We start from the raw sequence: 16,109 nt of genomic DNA on the forward strand, positions 1-16,109 counted from the left end.
AACTTCACCCACACATTCTTTTTGATTGCACGTCATTGATGCTGGAGCTGGGTCAAGTGGAAATTAGGCATATTTACCGCGAAGCAAATACTATCGTAGATGTCTTGACTAAGCATGGATTGAACCTCACCCCTCATATGGCAAGCAACCGTGGCAACCCTTATACTACTTATCCCCCTCCTTTGTGTTACTCGCTTTCAATAACCACTATTCCAGGGACTTGTGCTCGAACAGTCCAGTTTGTAATAACTATAACTTTCATGTTACTTAGTTATTTTTTTAATATAAGTATCTGATTTAGCAAAAAATAAAAAAAATAATTATATATCTTTCCCTCTCCGGTCTCCTCTATAAAATCATCCTGAAAATTCAAGAAACATCTTCAAGGTACTCTTAACGGCGTCGTTATTACTGACATTGAAAACATTCCCTCCACAGCACAAAGATTTCAACTTTCTGGAAATTCCCTTTTGATTTTCCATACTCTGCTGCTTCTTCTCCAGCCACTTCAATGGTTGCTTCACAACGCCTTCTACTTTAGTCCTTTCCACTCAATTTATCAAAGTATTCCTCGATTTTATTGACTTCGTTTTGTTTAAATTGCAGGAAGAGCAAGCTTCAAGTAGTGGAGCATCATCATCATCATCATCACAACCTTCATTAGACGATTGCTTAAATCTACTGAGAGGAGTAAGAGATGAGCAGCGGTTAGCGGGTTTGCTTCTAGTTACAAAGTTTTGCAATAAAGATGACCACGCCGCCATTCGCAAGGTTTACGACGCAGTCGGACCTCAATTCCTCCACCGCCTTCTTCGTACTGGTAAAGGGTTTTTTTTTTTTTTTTTTTTTTTGTTTATCGAATTTTTAGCATTTGAATTGGTAGTTAAGTGTGTCAAGGGATAACCCTGTGCAGTGGCGGAGCCAGGGACTTATATAAAGGGATTCGAAAAACACTAGAATGCGGTAAAGCAACCTTTTAACCCCCTTTATCCCTAGAATATAATTTTACCTTTGGTCAAGGGGGATTCAACAATGTATATATAACCAAAAAAATTCACTTTTTCCCTGTTCCTCAGTATAATTTATAAATTATAGTCAAGTGTCTTTCTTTTTCCCTTTTGGGGCCAAGTTGGCGAGCTTGCACTTCTAGAATGCAAGGTTGCTCCCACTCGATCCTCTAATTTGCACTTAAGGTTCTTTTTCCTGATTTTCCTTAAAAAGATAAATTACTTGTCAGTATCCCAATGTAATGGGCCCAATTGGTTGGGTTTGAGTTGTAGTTGACTGATTGATTGATTGGAGTTTTAGTCTGAAAATTTGTTCTTAATAGGAACGGGGAAAGGAAGTGATGGCCCCGGCGATAACCGTGATGCGTACTTGCAGTTGTCAATCACTGTTCTTGCAGCATTTTGTAGAGTTCCCGAGATTGCGGCTTCTGAAGATATGGTTACTAAGATTCCTCTCATTGTAGAGATGATGTCCGCAAAGTATGTTCACTGGTGAATCATTTCATTGGCAATGTCAGTTCTGTAGTTTATGTTGCCATTATTAATTGGTGAGAGATTCCTTTAGTAAATGCAGAGTTAGTTAGAGTTATTTCTGCTGTTTCTGAAGTAGTTTATTTTATTGTGCCTGAGAGCTCAATGATCTAGTTTGTTACTGTGTGGTTCCTTTTTTTTTTTTTAAAGTTACAAGTACATTTGCCTTCTCCATTTCTTCTTCCAAATGTGTAACATTTGGCACTTTGTTACACTTCCAGAGCAGGGTCACCTATCATTGAAGAATGCTATGAATTTTTGTTTTTGGTCTCAACGGCCAATGAAGAAGGGGTTAAAACCTTGTACGAATCTGGTGGCTTGCATGTGGTAGCTTCACAAATGTCAATTCTACCAGATGGTATTTAGTTTGATCATCTGAAACATGTTACTTTTTCTAAGGATCATGGTGTCACCTTATCACTCCACGCTTTCCATTGTCTCTACAGCCCTTTTGCCTTTTTAAATTGTTTTCAGGTTCTCATATGATTGAACTTGCTATGAGACTTGTGCAAATCATGGCTATTAAGCTACCCTCAGAAAATGTTTATTCTGAGCATCCAGCTGATCTATCAATGGTGGTGAGTCTACAAGCACTGAGTCCGTCTGATAGAGTTTTTTGGTGCAGTTGTTGGAGTCTCAATCTACGGCATACGATGAATTTTCACGTGCACTAAATTTGTGTGTTATATTTTTGTTTGCGGTAGGTGGCTGCAGTTGCAAAGCAGTTTGCTGTACTGCAGAGTGCACTGAAGTTTGAAGCACTTCACCTGCTATCAACTATCCTATCCAACAGTTATTCTGTATGTTAGTTACTTTGTATTAAACACATGTACTATCTTTTCTTTTGGTGTAACATGGTCATATATTCTTGCTAACATGCTATCAACTGTATTAAAAATTTCAAGATATTCTGTTATATGATTTTCCATGTATTGGATAGCCAATAGATTGATTTGTTTGTAGTTATCATATAGCATACTTGCAGGCAGTCGTTGCTCCATTAGGCAACTTCTCTAGCTTTATTCTTTATATATAGAGATATTCATTATCTTTGTATCCTTCATACATAGTAAAAGAAAGCTTTAAAATGAATCCATTAAAATTACTGGTATATTATTTATGTGGAACTAGAGGTATAGAATTGAAAAAGAATACATTCGAATAACCAATCAAAGTTTATCGTTGTATATAGAATGAAAATTGATAGAGTGTAGTCCTGCTTATCGGGATTTGCTCTTAGTGATCTTTTACAATATACAGTTTACCATTTGAAGAAGGCTTGATACATTTTATCTTGCATTCAGGCATGAGTACTTTGTTTGCTCCTTGAACCCCATACATGCTCCTTTCTCCATGCCTCTATAGTTTGGAATCTGGCTGTGACTTTTTATACGCAACTTGCAGGTGCCTGTATATGATGCACTTCGCTTGATGAAAAATGATGTTTGGTCGACAAACATGCGCATTGGTATTGTAGCTATCTTGCAGAATCGTGTCGGTATGTTAACATTTATGTATAAATATATTTCTTTATCCATATTGCATATCCTTGACCTCGTGAAAGTAAATTTTGTTACTTAAGAGAATATGGGATTGAATGTGGAGGCCTAACGTATCTATACAATGAGTGCCATAGAAATGCGGATGCTAAGATGAATTCTTAATTGTACAAGATTGGTGAACATTATAATAATCATTGCAGATAGAGGGTTAATAGTAACATAGAGGATAAATAAGAGTCGGTCACCTGAGATGGTTTGGCCATGTCTTACATAGTGCATTTCCATAGGTGTAACAGTGTGATGATTGTAGGCACTAAAATGGGACGATTTAGATCTAAAATCATGTGGATTGAAGTTTCCTCAAAAGACCTACAATCTCGTGGAATCAATATGGATTTAGGTACTAACAGAACATCCATATAGGTGTCATAGTATCTAGTTAGAATTAGGTAACGACAAAGGTTTAGTAGTTGTTGTTACACTTACTTTAGGTTCAGATTTGCCAAAAGTTTCTTAACCATAGTTAGAGACTCGTATTTTGGTGTAGGAATAAATACGAACTTTAGAAAACCTCTTATTTGCCTTAAAGCACAAATTATTTATCGGTGTCGAGTTAAATGGGACCAAGTAGAGCCAAATGGATTTGAAGGATTCATATCGTCGACTTCTCCTAGTTTGAGATTGAGGTTTAGTTGATTGATTGATTGAGAGAATTCTAATTTGATCCCAAATTTCGTTATTAGTACTCTATTTAGTGTATGTCAAAAAACCAGGGAAGCCGAGCTCTAAAGGCACCACATAAAGGGTATTCCAGCTTAATCACTTCAATATTGACTCCTATGCTTCCTAACTGGAACATTTTCCCAGTTCAGTGAAAATTGTGCATGGTTTTTTTCCATATTAAGTTGTTTTGAGGTCCTTTTTATATACATATATCTATTATTTTAATTCTCCTCCTCCTCATTTCTATCGTAGCACCTTCGCATAAGCTTCAGGCTCTTATTCTGGCTGAGTCTGTCATATCAATTGTCGGTGAAGGGTGGCTAATTGGGGAAATGAACTTAACTGATTCCCAGGATTCCCTGCCTGCTGACAGGTAAAACAGAAATTCATGGTGTGGAATTTGTGTTCCTCTTGCTTTAATTTGCCTCTTCCATTGGCTTATCTCTGACGTAGGACGTGGAAAGCATTAAGTGTCTCTTCATCTCTTCAGGTGTATTCTGCTTGTTTTGGAGTCATCCAGGGTTGAAATTGCTGTGCTTTTAAATGACCTAGCATACTTAAAATATGAAGCCTCCTAGGAGTCCTCAAATAGAGAGAATATTCTTGTGAAGCAGAGGAATCTTGGCGTAGCCTTCTCTTTGGTTGAAAAAATAATTAAACTTATTTCAAGTTTTGGTGGCGAAGGTATGTGCCTATATGTTTCTTATATTCTCAGAAACTTTTCAGTATTATTTTACTGAAGACATTAATATGGAACCCGATTAGTGCTAAAAAATTTAAAATACTAAGGTCATCTCCACTTGTACTACCCTTTACAGTCAATTTTTGTCAAATAGGAAGCCTGGTTCTGGGGCTGAGGGTGTATTTCATTTGCATGTATCCTTTGCTGTTATCTCTTGATCCAAGAGAAGAGAGAGATGTTAGGAGGTGACTTATGAGCTGTTCATTTAACGATAACCATTTGCAGAGTCAACTGCTAATGCTGTTATCAGTGAGAGCACTTTCACAAAAATCATTTCTGGGCTCAATGAGACAATTGGTGTTGTTTTGGACTATCTACGAGATGCTAAGGTACTATTATCCATCAGTGCCTAGGAGAAAAATTATAGCAAGTATGCTCACACAACAATGATGTTTTGGCAGGAGCATGGACAGATGAAAGGGGATGATCTTCTAGCAGCAGTGCGAGTAATTGGAAGGTATGAATCCCACTTTTCCTTCTGTGTGAATGTCGAAAAAAGTAGAAAAAACTGTGGCTGCATAAAAAATAGTCCCCGAGAGAACTGTTCGTATTAGCACTGTAATTTTTATCAACCGTACCTGCCTTTGCAGGTGATATTCTTAGAGAAGTAAGACTTTCCATTGAACAGATTTAGCAAAATCCTTGATAGTATAAGTTTCTAGTTTTTCGTTCTTCAAATTGGGATCAATTGCTTCTTCTGCTCGTGCTTGAGTTTTATCACCTTGTTGTTCTCTTATATGCTTTTCTGCCATTGTGAGTTAAATTATTTGTTTGTTTCTCTTTTCTTCGGATGTACTGGGTCAAAAATTCATCTGTTGACAAGCTTTATTCCCAATTTCATTGCTCATTCAAATAGGAAATTTCTTTTACTTCTGATTCAGCTTCCTGTTGTAAATGGATGCAATTGCACATCTGCACATTTATGGGTGACTTGAAGTCTACAACTTCCTGGTTTCATCTGCTAGTTGGAGAGTTGTTGATTTTTACTCCCATCTTGAAATTTGTGAGGAAGTTGAAGTTGAATTTGTTCCAACAAAAACTTCTTGCCATATTTGTTGGTGATTGGAGTGTGAACTGGATTCCATTAGAGAAATTTCTAAATAGTGAATGTCTTTTGTTCTTTCAGCTATCTTGCAGAAGCACCTCATGCATGTAAAGACAAGGTCACGGCACTCCTAGGTTATATGCTTTCAATTGAAGGGGAAGATGAATTGAGGTTTGAGATTTCTATTACTGTTTTGGTTGGCTAACATTTCTCTCAATGCCTTGAACATGCGGCTGACGTGGAACTTGACATGGTTTCAAATGGCAGTCCTTTTTATTCCATCTGTTTTTTGCTTCCAATGCTGTGTCAAATAACTCTCAAGACTGGAGGTTGTAAAATTTTAGCTTCCTCAGGTGCACTCAGAGAAGTGAGTCTCACTTTCATTCTGATTTCTAAGATTAATACAGCATATTCGCGATCACTATGAACCAATATTTTTTATGGCAGCTGGCACTCCATTTATGTCCTTCTCTTCGTATCTTGATCCAAAGGAATGTATTTAATCTGCAGGTCGTTGGTTGTCTCATTGCGTTGATTGAACAAAACAATTATACATCCAAGGATAATGGTTCTATATTCTTGGCGTGCGACACAGTCTTGAATCTTCTTCTAAAGGTAGTTTCCGCACAACAGCATCTTATTGGATGAATTAGTTATGTGTGTATGATGTTATTGATAATGTTGCCTCTCATGAACAGCGCGAGCAAATCAAATTTCCCTCAGATGATCCCAGTTTTATCAGACTTTTAGTTGCATTGTCACATTGGGCAGGTAACATCTTTAACTCAACCTTTTTGCACTTGCCAAGCCCGATTTCTTGGTGTCCTCTGCATTCATTATTCATGCCTCCCGTCTGTAGCATATCCAAAAAGTTGAAAACTAATGCCCATCCACTTTTTGCGAAGAGATGTAACTTTTAACTAACCAGTATCTAGTATCAAGGAGACCCCCAGGGCAACATATTTGCTTACTTCTAACCTCTTACTTCCACAGTTTAAGGGAAACAGAATGGGAAGAGAGAATTTAATTTAATTAAACTAGGAAAAGGTTTCTGTTTAGTGGTAGGTCATTGCTGCTTCCGTCCAAGGAACTTCTGATGCTTCAAAATGCACCACCTAGAAATCTTATATCTCTGCTATCTGTATGTGAGATTGTGAAGCTCTTTTCTGTTGCTTGCACGTGAGCGCAAAAAGTAAATACCAAAGGCAAGGGAGGGAGAGCTTGTTCAATTTTATTTTCTTTTTTCGTTGTTTTTTGTGTGCATGCCTGTTCAACATTGCTGGGCGGGTTGTAGATGCTTCAAGCTGAGATACTGCAGTTACTAGGGATAATGTCTCATTATTAGGGATGTCAATCTCCTGAATGGACCTTCTCAAAAGATAAATCTCCTGAATGGATTTCTGACATCATTTACCAGTAAAACCAGAGCGTGGTTGATTGTCGACCTGAAATTTATTTATGTCAAAATAAAAGGAGAGCTGTACTTCAGTAACAAATTATTCTTCCATGTTGTCATGGTAGATGCCCAGTTTCTCTCTACCAAGACGTACTGTCTCGATCATTTTTCACCTAGTTGATTTCTGGTTGCTTTTATGAAGTTGCTGAAATTTCTATATTTGCATTCCAGAGGGTACGGATGATGCATCTATTGTCATGATGGCATCAAGCATCTGTTCACTTATACTTGATTTGAAGTCAGAGGAAGCTCTTCTAAATCATCCCGACTTTGCTGCTGGCAATATTACTAGTCTGTCGAAGCTCATTGGACGAAGCTTTGCTATGTGTGGTCAGGTAATTCACTGGCTTATGCTTCAACCCTTCTGTTATACCTAATTGGACTGTACATCAATAATAGCTTTTTGATATGTTGGGATTACTCATAAGCAATCTCAGCAACCGATCCTCCCCACCCTTCCTCTTCCTCCCATTTAAAATGGACATGAGAAAAGAAACATGCCATAGAAATGATCTGTTAGTTGTGGTTTCTGATACTCCAGTTGACAAATTATTTTTCTGGCTTAATTCAGGAGTTGATGTCCGATGATGCTAAAGCTGAAGTTGATCTATTCCAGATAATTAGCTCAGGTTTGTAGTTCTCTTATATTAAGAATGTTTAGTTGTTCTATTTCGTATATTCTCTTTCTTCTTAGCTTTGAAAAAGTTTTGAGAAACAGTTGCTTATTCTACTTGTGCTATCTAAATTTGGTATAGCATATTCATCATGGGCTGATCGATTCCCTCGCATTAGACAAGCTGTCGAGGGCTCACGCCCTTTTCCATTTCGACATGTTTCATAGAAATCTTGTTCACTTGATGAGGTATGTTTGACTTGACTGTAAAATTCTGGTAAAGATCGATTGATTTACCTTCTGTGAAGGGTGATGTCTTTCTGCAGTCATGAACATTTCATTCATGTATTCTGGACTTTCCATTGCCCAGGATTCTGGATATTTGACCCTACCTATAGCTTTCAATGGAGCTTTTGCACTGGCCAAAATTGCAGTGTAAAGACATTGGTGTTTCCGTATATTGCCTAGTGAGTAAATCTTCTGAGGGGGAATGCAGTTGACATTTTGGGCCGACTGACGAGCAGTGAATTCAACCTTTTCCTAACAGCTGTATGGATCAAAGTTCTAAGGATGACCAAGTCAGATGATGTTCTAAGATGCACAAACTTGCCTATTACAAGCCTTTTCTGATCTTCCAAATTTTTGCATATGTATTAGCCTCTTGCACGTCTTTGCACTCGTCGTACCATTTTCCTAAGGGAAGAGAGTTGCTGAATATGGCCCATCACACAGTATTGGAAGCTAGTTCTGTAAATTAGTTTGTTAATCTCCTTGTACAAAATAAGTGTCTTAATTAGTTCTCTTTGGTCATATTTAGGTCTCTTCTTACCTTGTTATTGGTAAGCATATTAGAGAAGGTAAGGTTGGACGATACAAGCCATGTGCCAAAAGGAAGATTCTTGTGTCAGCCTAATTTTTCTTTCAAAATTAATTGATGTTCAATCAATAATCAGTATTAGAAAAAAGAAGAGAATATTATTTGCTGATTTGCCTTATGTACATTTGCTTGTTTAGATGCTAGTACGATTTTTTACTTTTGATTCCACTCCAAAAAAATTCAATTTTTTAACTGAATGGTATATATAAGTTGGTATTTAGTATCGAAGATTCATAATTTATGCTATCCTCTCGATTTCAAGTTAAATGTCAAAATTTCACGTTATATCGCTCTCCCTGCATCTGCACAATTAGAAACAGATAAGTGCCTCTCCTAGGGATTTGGACATCAAACGGAAAATATTGCTTGATGAAAGAACGAACTGGAAGCAATTTTTATTTATTTATTTAATTTATCATCTTCAAGCTCTAATTCCACTCTAAGCTTCCGTTTGGTCACAGATTTTAACTTTATTTTTGAAAATATTGTTTTTTAAAAATATATGTTTTGAAAAATAAATTTCAAAATTTTCAAGTTCCCAAAATTTGGTTTAGGGCATTTCTTGGGCAAAATTTTTTCTTCCAGTCACAAACTTCAACTTTTCATCAAATAAAAAAAACTTTTCGTCAAATAAATTGCATGTCCAAAAACAACTTCAATTTTCAAAAATTATTTTGTAATATAACTTTAATTTTTTTTTCAAGTTTCAATCATATCTATGTCCAAATGCTAGCTAGATATCTAGATTTTCAATCTCAGCAAGAAAACAAAAGAGGATAAGTCCATTCTGGTATCAAGTCCACGTTTATCAGATGATGATTTTGATACGAATAACCAATCTTGTTGCGCATGAGATTCTAGTGTCAAAGCTGCTAAAATAGGAAGCACAACACTAAAAATGAATTGTAAGATGTGGAAACTTGCCAAATGGATCTATTCTAATTATCTTAAATTAATCAATAAATTATCCCTAAAAATGGTTGGGCGTACGTCATAACACTTATAATACGTCGTAACACTTATAAAGTTAGATATTTACGTACACACGATGTTTATATCAAATTAAATATAATTTAAAAATTAAAGTAAGAACATATTAGAATTTGAACCCGATGTTATGTTGTTTTCGTGAAACTCACAAACGCAGAGTTATTAAAGATAAAAAAAAATTCAATGTAATGTAATGTTATATTCTTCTATAGCGGAACTTAAACCCAACTATACGTTATTGCAACTCACATACGGAGATAATTTGTTCCCAATGCAATAAAATAGGAAAAATAACATTGTATAGCTGCTGTAAAAATAATAAAATATATAAATTTATTTTGTATATTTTTGGACTACCAAATATAATTAGTTTATGGCGCGGGCCAAAAGTAAAAATACCCTTAATAAAATACTCTCTCCGTTTACTTTTATTTGACACGTTTTGAAATACTATGAATATAACAGAATAAAAAAAATTATATTCTTAAAATAACAAGTACAAATGAAAATATATTTTTAGATGTGACAAAGGAATGGTCAACCATTTTCATCAATTTACAAAGGCGGAAGAAATTACCATATATATGAAACCCCACATTAACCCCTAACTTAACTTTCACTTACATATAGAGTGAGACTATAACAAGTGGAACCAATGCTTTCATTAAATAAAGAAATCATAGTCAAACATTTTCTCTAACTACTCCCTTCTCACACCAACTCGCCACCAGCTGACAAACAGCAAACAGATTCCAAATCCAAGACTTTTTTGTGAGAACTTCTTGCCACTTTGCTACCACCTCCCAATTTTCCTATATATATATATATTACACTTGCTACAGAAAAGTTGAAAAAAACAGAAAATCAAGAAAATGGGTTGGGGGAAATTGTTCTTCACAGTGGTGATTACACTTTCAGCAGCATTGATCACATACAATATTCTCATCTCAGCTAATGCTTCTTTCAAACAAGAATTCCCAGGCCCTTCAAATAATTTTAGGAAAGGTGGGATTTTTAGTCAAGACCCAATTATACAGATGCCATTAGACAAATCAAAGAGCAAGAAGAGGTTGTTTCACACAGCTGTAACATCTTCTGATTCAGTATATAACACGTGGCAGTGTAGGATTATGTATTATTGGTTCAAGAAGTTTAAGGATGAGGAAAATTCAGAGATGGGTGGGTTTACAAGGATCTTGCATAATGGTAAACCAGATAGGTTTATGGATGAGATCCCTACTTTTGTTGCTCAGCCACTTCCCTCTGGAGTGGATCAGGTATTTATTTATTTGGGAATTTTTTTAATTGACTTGTAATGGGTAGTAATATTTTAGTTTCTGTTTTTCTTCCAATTTTGACATGTTGAATTTTTTGTGCATTTATTGGAATTTTGGTTGCTTTTATTGAATTGTGTGATCCGCCTCGTCTTTAAAAGTTAAGCTACTACCTCCCTCTATCACGTTGTAACTGTCGTTTTAGCTATTTTCACACTCATTAAGAAAACAATAAATACAAGGTAGAGTTTACTAAGTTACTCTTATTAAATGCTTTGTGAGAATTGAGCATTATTAAAAAGAACTACTATTTCTTTAATATTAAGGGTGTAACCGGAAACAATTAACAAATTTAGTCTTGAATTCCTAAAGTCACAATTATTTTGGGACAATTTTTTTTTTTTTTTAGCTAAAGTGACTGTGGAGCAGTAGATAAGGCACTCTTTTATTTACTTAATTACGTTTTCAGCACACCCCTTCATGTACTACCTTATTATTTTCAAGAGGCCAAGTAAGTGGAATAATTTTACTGAAGGGTGACAGTGAAATTTGAACTCCACTTATTGTCATATCATGTTGAAATAGGGTGAACTGCCTCGTCTAAAAGCTTAAGTTGATAGAGATGATACACTTTGGTTACTTAATTATGTACAAAGTATGTTGAACTTAGATTGCATCTTCGCTAGTTAAATTGGACGTGGTTATCCAGAACGCCTCTTTTTAACATCCTTGGTTTTCTTTAATTTTCTGATGTATGGAGTGAGAATTGGAAAATTCTATCAGGATGGGTATGAAATTTTGCTCTGCACTCTATGTAACATGGATTTGGATAGTGATTTATGAAATACAAAAAGATGTTAAAGTCTATTCATGCAAGACAAATGAAGAGAGTGTTTCAGTGTGAATGAGACAAGTGAGGTTACCCAATGGCAAGAGCAGTCCTGAGGGGGGTGGCTTGGGTTTACATAAAAAAGAAGAATGTTAACAATGCAATAGATGTATGGTTGTCCTTGCTTTTTGTGGTGAATGGTAACATATTACAGAAGAAGAAGAAGAAGAAACAGAAATAAAAAGCTTTGAAAATAGCAACTTCATCATGAAATACTGCTCTTGCTGCATATGTATAGAAGTGAGGCCAATGAGTGCCTAAAAATTAAAGGTTAAACCTCGGGTATAAACATCTTATGAATCATTTCTTACACTACTGCAGTAAAGAACTTTTTCAGTTAGGGACATACACGAGCGGTTGCACTGATGCTTTTCCAATCTCTCCTTCACTTTTCTCATGTTACGTGAGAGACTGTTATGCTTTTTCTTTTTCTTTTTTATTCTTTTCTGAATGGTGCTTCCTTTGAATAAACTGGTAAGTGATATCTCAGTTCTCACCACATTTGTCAATTTCAGGGTTATATTGTCCTCAATAGGCCATGGGCTTTTGTTCAGTGGCTTCAACAAGCACAAATTGAAGAAGAGTACGGAAACGCACTCATAAAAATTTAACTCAAAATAGCACAACTTTCTTGTTAGTTCCTTGGAATATTTACTCATTAGTAACTCTTATGTGCAGCTACATATTGATGGCAGAACCAGATCATGTTATCGTCAAGCCCATCCCGAACCTATCAATGGATGGCCTTGGAGCGGCATTCCCTTTCTTTTATATAGAACCCAAAAAGTATGAGTCTGTACTGAGAAAGTTCTACCCTGAAGAACAGGGACCTATAACTGACATTGATCCCATTGGGAACTCCCCTGTCATTGTTGGGAAGGTACTAGATTATTTTGTACAAGTTATAGTTAGTTAGTTCTCAGTTTTGCGTTTCTAAATGGGAATTTCCTTTTTCCCTTTTTCTGCGGGATGATAATAGGAAGCTTTGAAGAAGATAGCTCCGACATGGATGAATGTTTCTTTGGCGATGAAAAAGGATCCTGAAGCAGACAAAGCATTTGGTTGGGTTCTTGAGATGTAATCAGCCCACCTCTAATTACTGTTATGTTTTATCAATACAACACAAATGCCCTTGTTACTGAAAAATCCATATGCAGGTATGCCTATGCAGTTTCGTCTGCTTTGCATAATGTTGGTAACATATTGCACAAGGAATTCATGATTCAGGTATGATCCTTTGCTTTATTTGAGAGGTTGATATTTTACTTGTTCCTTTTTCTTTCCAAGGCAAAGCAGAGATAAAAAAGATTTGTTGTCGCCCATTTGAAAAAGAAACCGTTTCAATGGGGGAACTTCTTATGTTAGAAATGCTCAATGCCCACACTAACTATTCAGATCATATGGTGTGTGCGATACTTGCTAATGAAAAACCAACTGAATGGGCTCTGGCTTCATCGATCAGTATACACCAGTTCCATCTTATTTGGGGTGCCTTCCTAAGATTTTTCTTTGTATATCGTGTGTTAAGCTCTTGCTTATAGCACCGAAATTTTTTGGATGTAAACATGGGCCAATGCAATCTGAGAAAAGGCTATCAAAGTATCCCAGTCTACAATAAACCATTAGTTTACTTTTAAAAAATACAATAAAAGCAAAGATTTGATGTTTGTATTTTGTGTGCCGTCATGGGCGTTTAGAATTTCTCCAGTGAGATGCTTTATCTCCCTTTAGAGATAGAGCGACATATTATATGCATAATTATAAATGTCGGTAAAACATTATACCTTTTACAGATCCAGGCTTAACCATTTTTGTTTGTTTCTTCACGGGAAAACTGGAAAACTCTTATTGTCTGTATAATTTGATTCTACGACTGAAATGTGTTTAAAGGGACATGAGTTGTAATTTGAAGGGTAATGTAAATCTTGTGCAAAGTAACAATTTCCTGGAGCTTTTGCCTTTTCCTCCTCCTAATTTTCCTACTATTTTAAAAGTTTTCACTGCTTTGAGCATATTGAAGTAGTACAGCTCTCCTCCTTTACTTTCTGATTCCTTCTTCCGTTCCATATGTGCATCTGCTGTTACAGTAAGATTTATCCCAGACAGACCTGATATCATTCCTTTCTTCTCCTTTTATCGGTGCTCATAGCGGCATCTCGAGCTTGTAGTGATTTTGTTTGTGGGTTGAAAATTCATTGCATTATATCTTCCTTATGAACATGACCTGTAACCTAATCCTTCATATATTGTTGAATTATTCCAGCCTCCTTGGGATACTGAAATCGGCAAAGCGTACATAATTCATTACACATATGGATGTGACTATGATATGAAGGTAGCTGCAACTTCCTTTGACTATGATTATGCCAATTTGTAATAAACATAATGATGTGAACAACATGCTTTCCAGGGAAAGATGACCTATGGAAAAATTGGAGAGTGGAGATTTGACAAAAGATCATATGATAATAAGTGGCCTCCAAGGAACCTTTCTCTTCCTCCACCTGGTGTCCCAGGGAGCGTGGTATGTTTATCTGTCTTTGTAATCCCCATAACAGGAATGGTTCTAGGAATATAGTTGAGGATTTTGTTTTATCAAATTATAGATCTAATAATTAAAATAAGAAGTTGTATGCTACTGCGAACTTTCTCTCCCGCTCGTAGCGCTAGCATTGCTAACCTTTTGCTGTATGGATGATTTACTTTTAATAAATAATATTTGAAGGGGAGAAGTACAAATTAAAAGAGCTTATCATAAAAGGAATCAACTTTTTACTAGTAACACGTGCATATTACCAAATTCTTAAATCTGATGAGAGATTCGCAAAAGGTTTTGAAGCTTCAAAAATAATTATCAAAGAAAATAGTCCTTCAAAAGATAGCCTACTAAAGCTTTGGTGTCTTTTCTTTAATTTAAAGATGATGGGGAGGGAGGAGGGGTTATTGCTGTATTGGCTGAAAGGTAAGTAGGAGCAGCTGCCTCCTCTGGCATCCCCCCCCCCCCCGGCGCAAAAGTCTCTGTCTTTGATCATTGGACTTGGTTCTAAGTGATGGGCACATACTTTATCTGTGAAATATACGTCATCTCTGGACATTCTGAGTGCACAATGTCCCTTATAATTTTTTTTTGATCTATGAATGAGCATTTGATGACATATTCTTTTTCTTTTCCCCCTATCTGTATCCATCAAAAAAATGCTACTGGTACTTTCCATTGCCAATATCCTATTTATCATGTATGATTCTACGGCTATATTGTGAGTCGGGGGCCAAGGCTCCGACTGGACCTGGAGCCCGAATAAATCTTCCGATGAGGGGTTTAAAGGGACTGGAAGAGGAAGGCCCCATAATGGTGCCTTACAATTGGCGAGGAAGGCCCCATAATGGTGCCTTACAATTGGCATTTAACTGCTAACCTGATTTCTAGTATGTATATCTGTTGAGAGATCTATTTTGATGTGGCATGGATGCAGTGATATCTTGCATGAAATGCCAACGGTCAATGAATGAAAATTGCTTTTGATCTTTCATCCTATTTCAACTAATTATGTATTTGGTTTTTGGCAGGTTACCCTGGTAAAAATGGTGAATGAAGCCACCGCTAACCTTCCAAACTGGGGTTCTTAGAATGGTATTGTGATTGAAGCTGTTTCACATATGCAACATGTATGATGAGTTCATAATTTGTACTTTCTATACCAATGTTGCATACAAGAAAATCTTATTTCCTCACTTCTGGTGGTAAATTGCATATCCCCTATCACTTTTGTCAGAGTATCTGAAACTTCTTCTATTATGGCTGCAGTTCCAACTGTCTCTATCCAGTAGGTTTACGTACCACAGTGTATAGTTGCAAATCTTATCCATGTGCAGTAGGTTGCTATGTAGAAACTATGTAGTTCTTGAGTTTACTAGTTGCAGCTCTTCTCATTGCTATATAAACTAGTATCTAATGACAAATGATGGGATATCTTAAGTTTGCTGTTATTCGTTACTTTCAGTCTAAACAGGATCTTACCCGTACAGCAAAAATCTGGATAACTTAAAGGTTTTCCTTGTTATTATCAATTTATAACGCTGCAATATATAATTCTTCTGCATTCATTCTGTTCTATTCAAGTCAGAGCTCATCAAACTGAAACTGTCTTTATGCTGACCATCACTATATCACAACATCAACATTCCTTGCGAAACTCGCTTAGGTGGAGTTAGGAGCCTCCCTGTTAGTCCTAAACAAATTTTCCAGGCAATGAAATGGTCCGTTAAATAAGACTCTGTGTTGTCAAATTTACAGCATTGATTAATCACCCGAGTTCACTTAATCTGATTGTTTGTTCAACTTGATTATTAGGCAGTAAACACTGCATTTTTAAGCTCAATTCGTGATGCAATTTTATTTGTATTTTGTACAATATTTGCTGGAGGTGAACTTATACGTATGATCAGTGAAGATTTATATA

The 16,109-nt window shown here is 36.2% G+C and overlaps 2 protein-coding genes across 2 annotated transcripts; both read left to right on the plus strand.

Annotated features, from left to right (window-relative positions):
- The first annotated feature begins 206 nt into the window (after window positions 1-206).
- LOC107780586 (uncharacterized) lies at window positions 207-8,602 on the plus strand. Its single transcript, XM_016601135.2, is given in 19 exon segments — window positions 207-514; window positions 607-820; window positions 1,331-1,487; window positions 1,760-1,896; window positions 2,013-2,116; window positions 2,243-2,338; window positions 2,943-3,036; window positions 4,016-4,136; window positions 4,254-4,447; window positions 4,731-4,834; window positions 4,907-4,962; window positions 5,632-5,721; window positions 5,818-5,917; window positions 6,061-6,165; window positions 6,249-6,321; window positions 7,178-7,341; window positions 7,578-7,635; window positions 7,762-7,868; window positions 7,990-8,602. Coding segments are annotated over 18 exon segments (1,956 nt in total). The 5' UTR covers window positions 207-511; the 3' UTR covers window positions 7,848-7,868; window positions 7,990-8,602.
- A 1,538-nt stretch (window positions 8,603-10,140) lies between these two features.
- On the plus strand, window positions 10,141-15,625 carry LOC107780587 (hydroxyproline O-arabinosyltransferase 1). Its single transcript, XM_016601137.2, has 8 exons — window positions 10,141-10,763; window positions 12,165-12,232; window positions 12,328-12,529; window positions 12,629-12,726; window positions 12,807-12,876; window positions 13,913-13,984; window positions 14,060-14,173; window positions 15,217-15,625. The coding sequence occupies exons 1-8, from the start codon at window positions 10,359-10,361 to the stop codon at window positions 15,274-15,276; spliced, it is 1,089 nt and encodes a 362-aa protein (XP_016456623.1). The 5' UTR covers window positions 10,141-10,358; the 3' UTR covers window positions 15,277-15,625.
- The last annotated feature ends 484 nt before the right edge of the window (window positions 15,626-16,109 follow it).

This window comes from Nicotiana tabacum, chromosome 1 (assembly GCF_000715075.1).
Source record: "Nicotiana tabacum cultivar K326 chromosome 1, ASM71507v2, whole genome shotgun sequence".
NCBI classification, from domain to species: domain Eukaryota; kingdom Viridiplantae; phylum Streptophyta; class Magnoliopsida; order Solanales; family Solanaceae; genus Nicotiana; species Nicotiana tabacum.

Excerpts from the sequence above, each read along its gene's own strand:
- LOC107780587 (XM_016601137.2), top strand. The coding sequence starts at position 10,359 with ATGGGTTGGGGGAAATTGTTCTTCACAGTGGTGATTACACTTTCAGCA. Across the intron at positions 13,985-14,059 it reads GATGTGACTATGATATGAAG|GGAAAGATGACCTATGGAAA; the intron begins GTAGCTGCAACT and ends CATGCTTTCCAG. Across the intron at positions 14,174-15,216 it reads CTGGTGTCCCAGGGAGCGTG|GTTACCCTGGTAAAAATGGT; the intron begins GTATGTTTATCT and ends GGTTTTTGGCAG.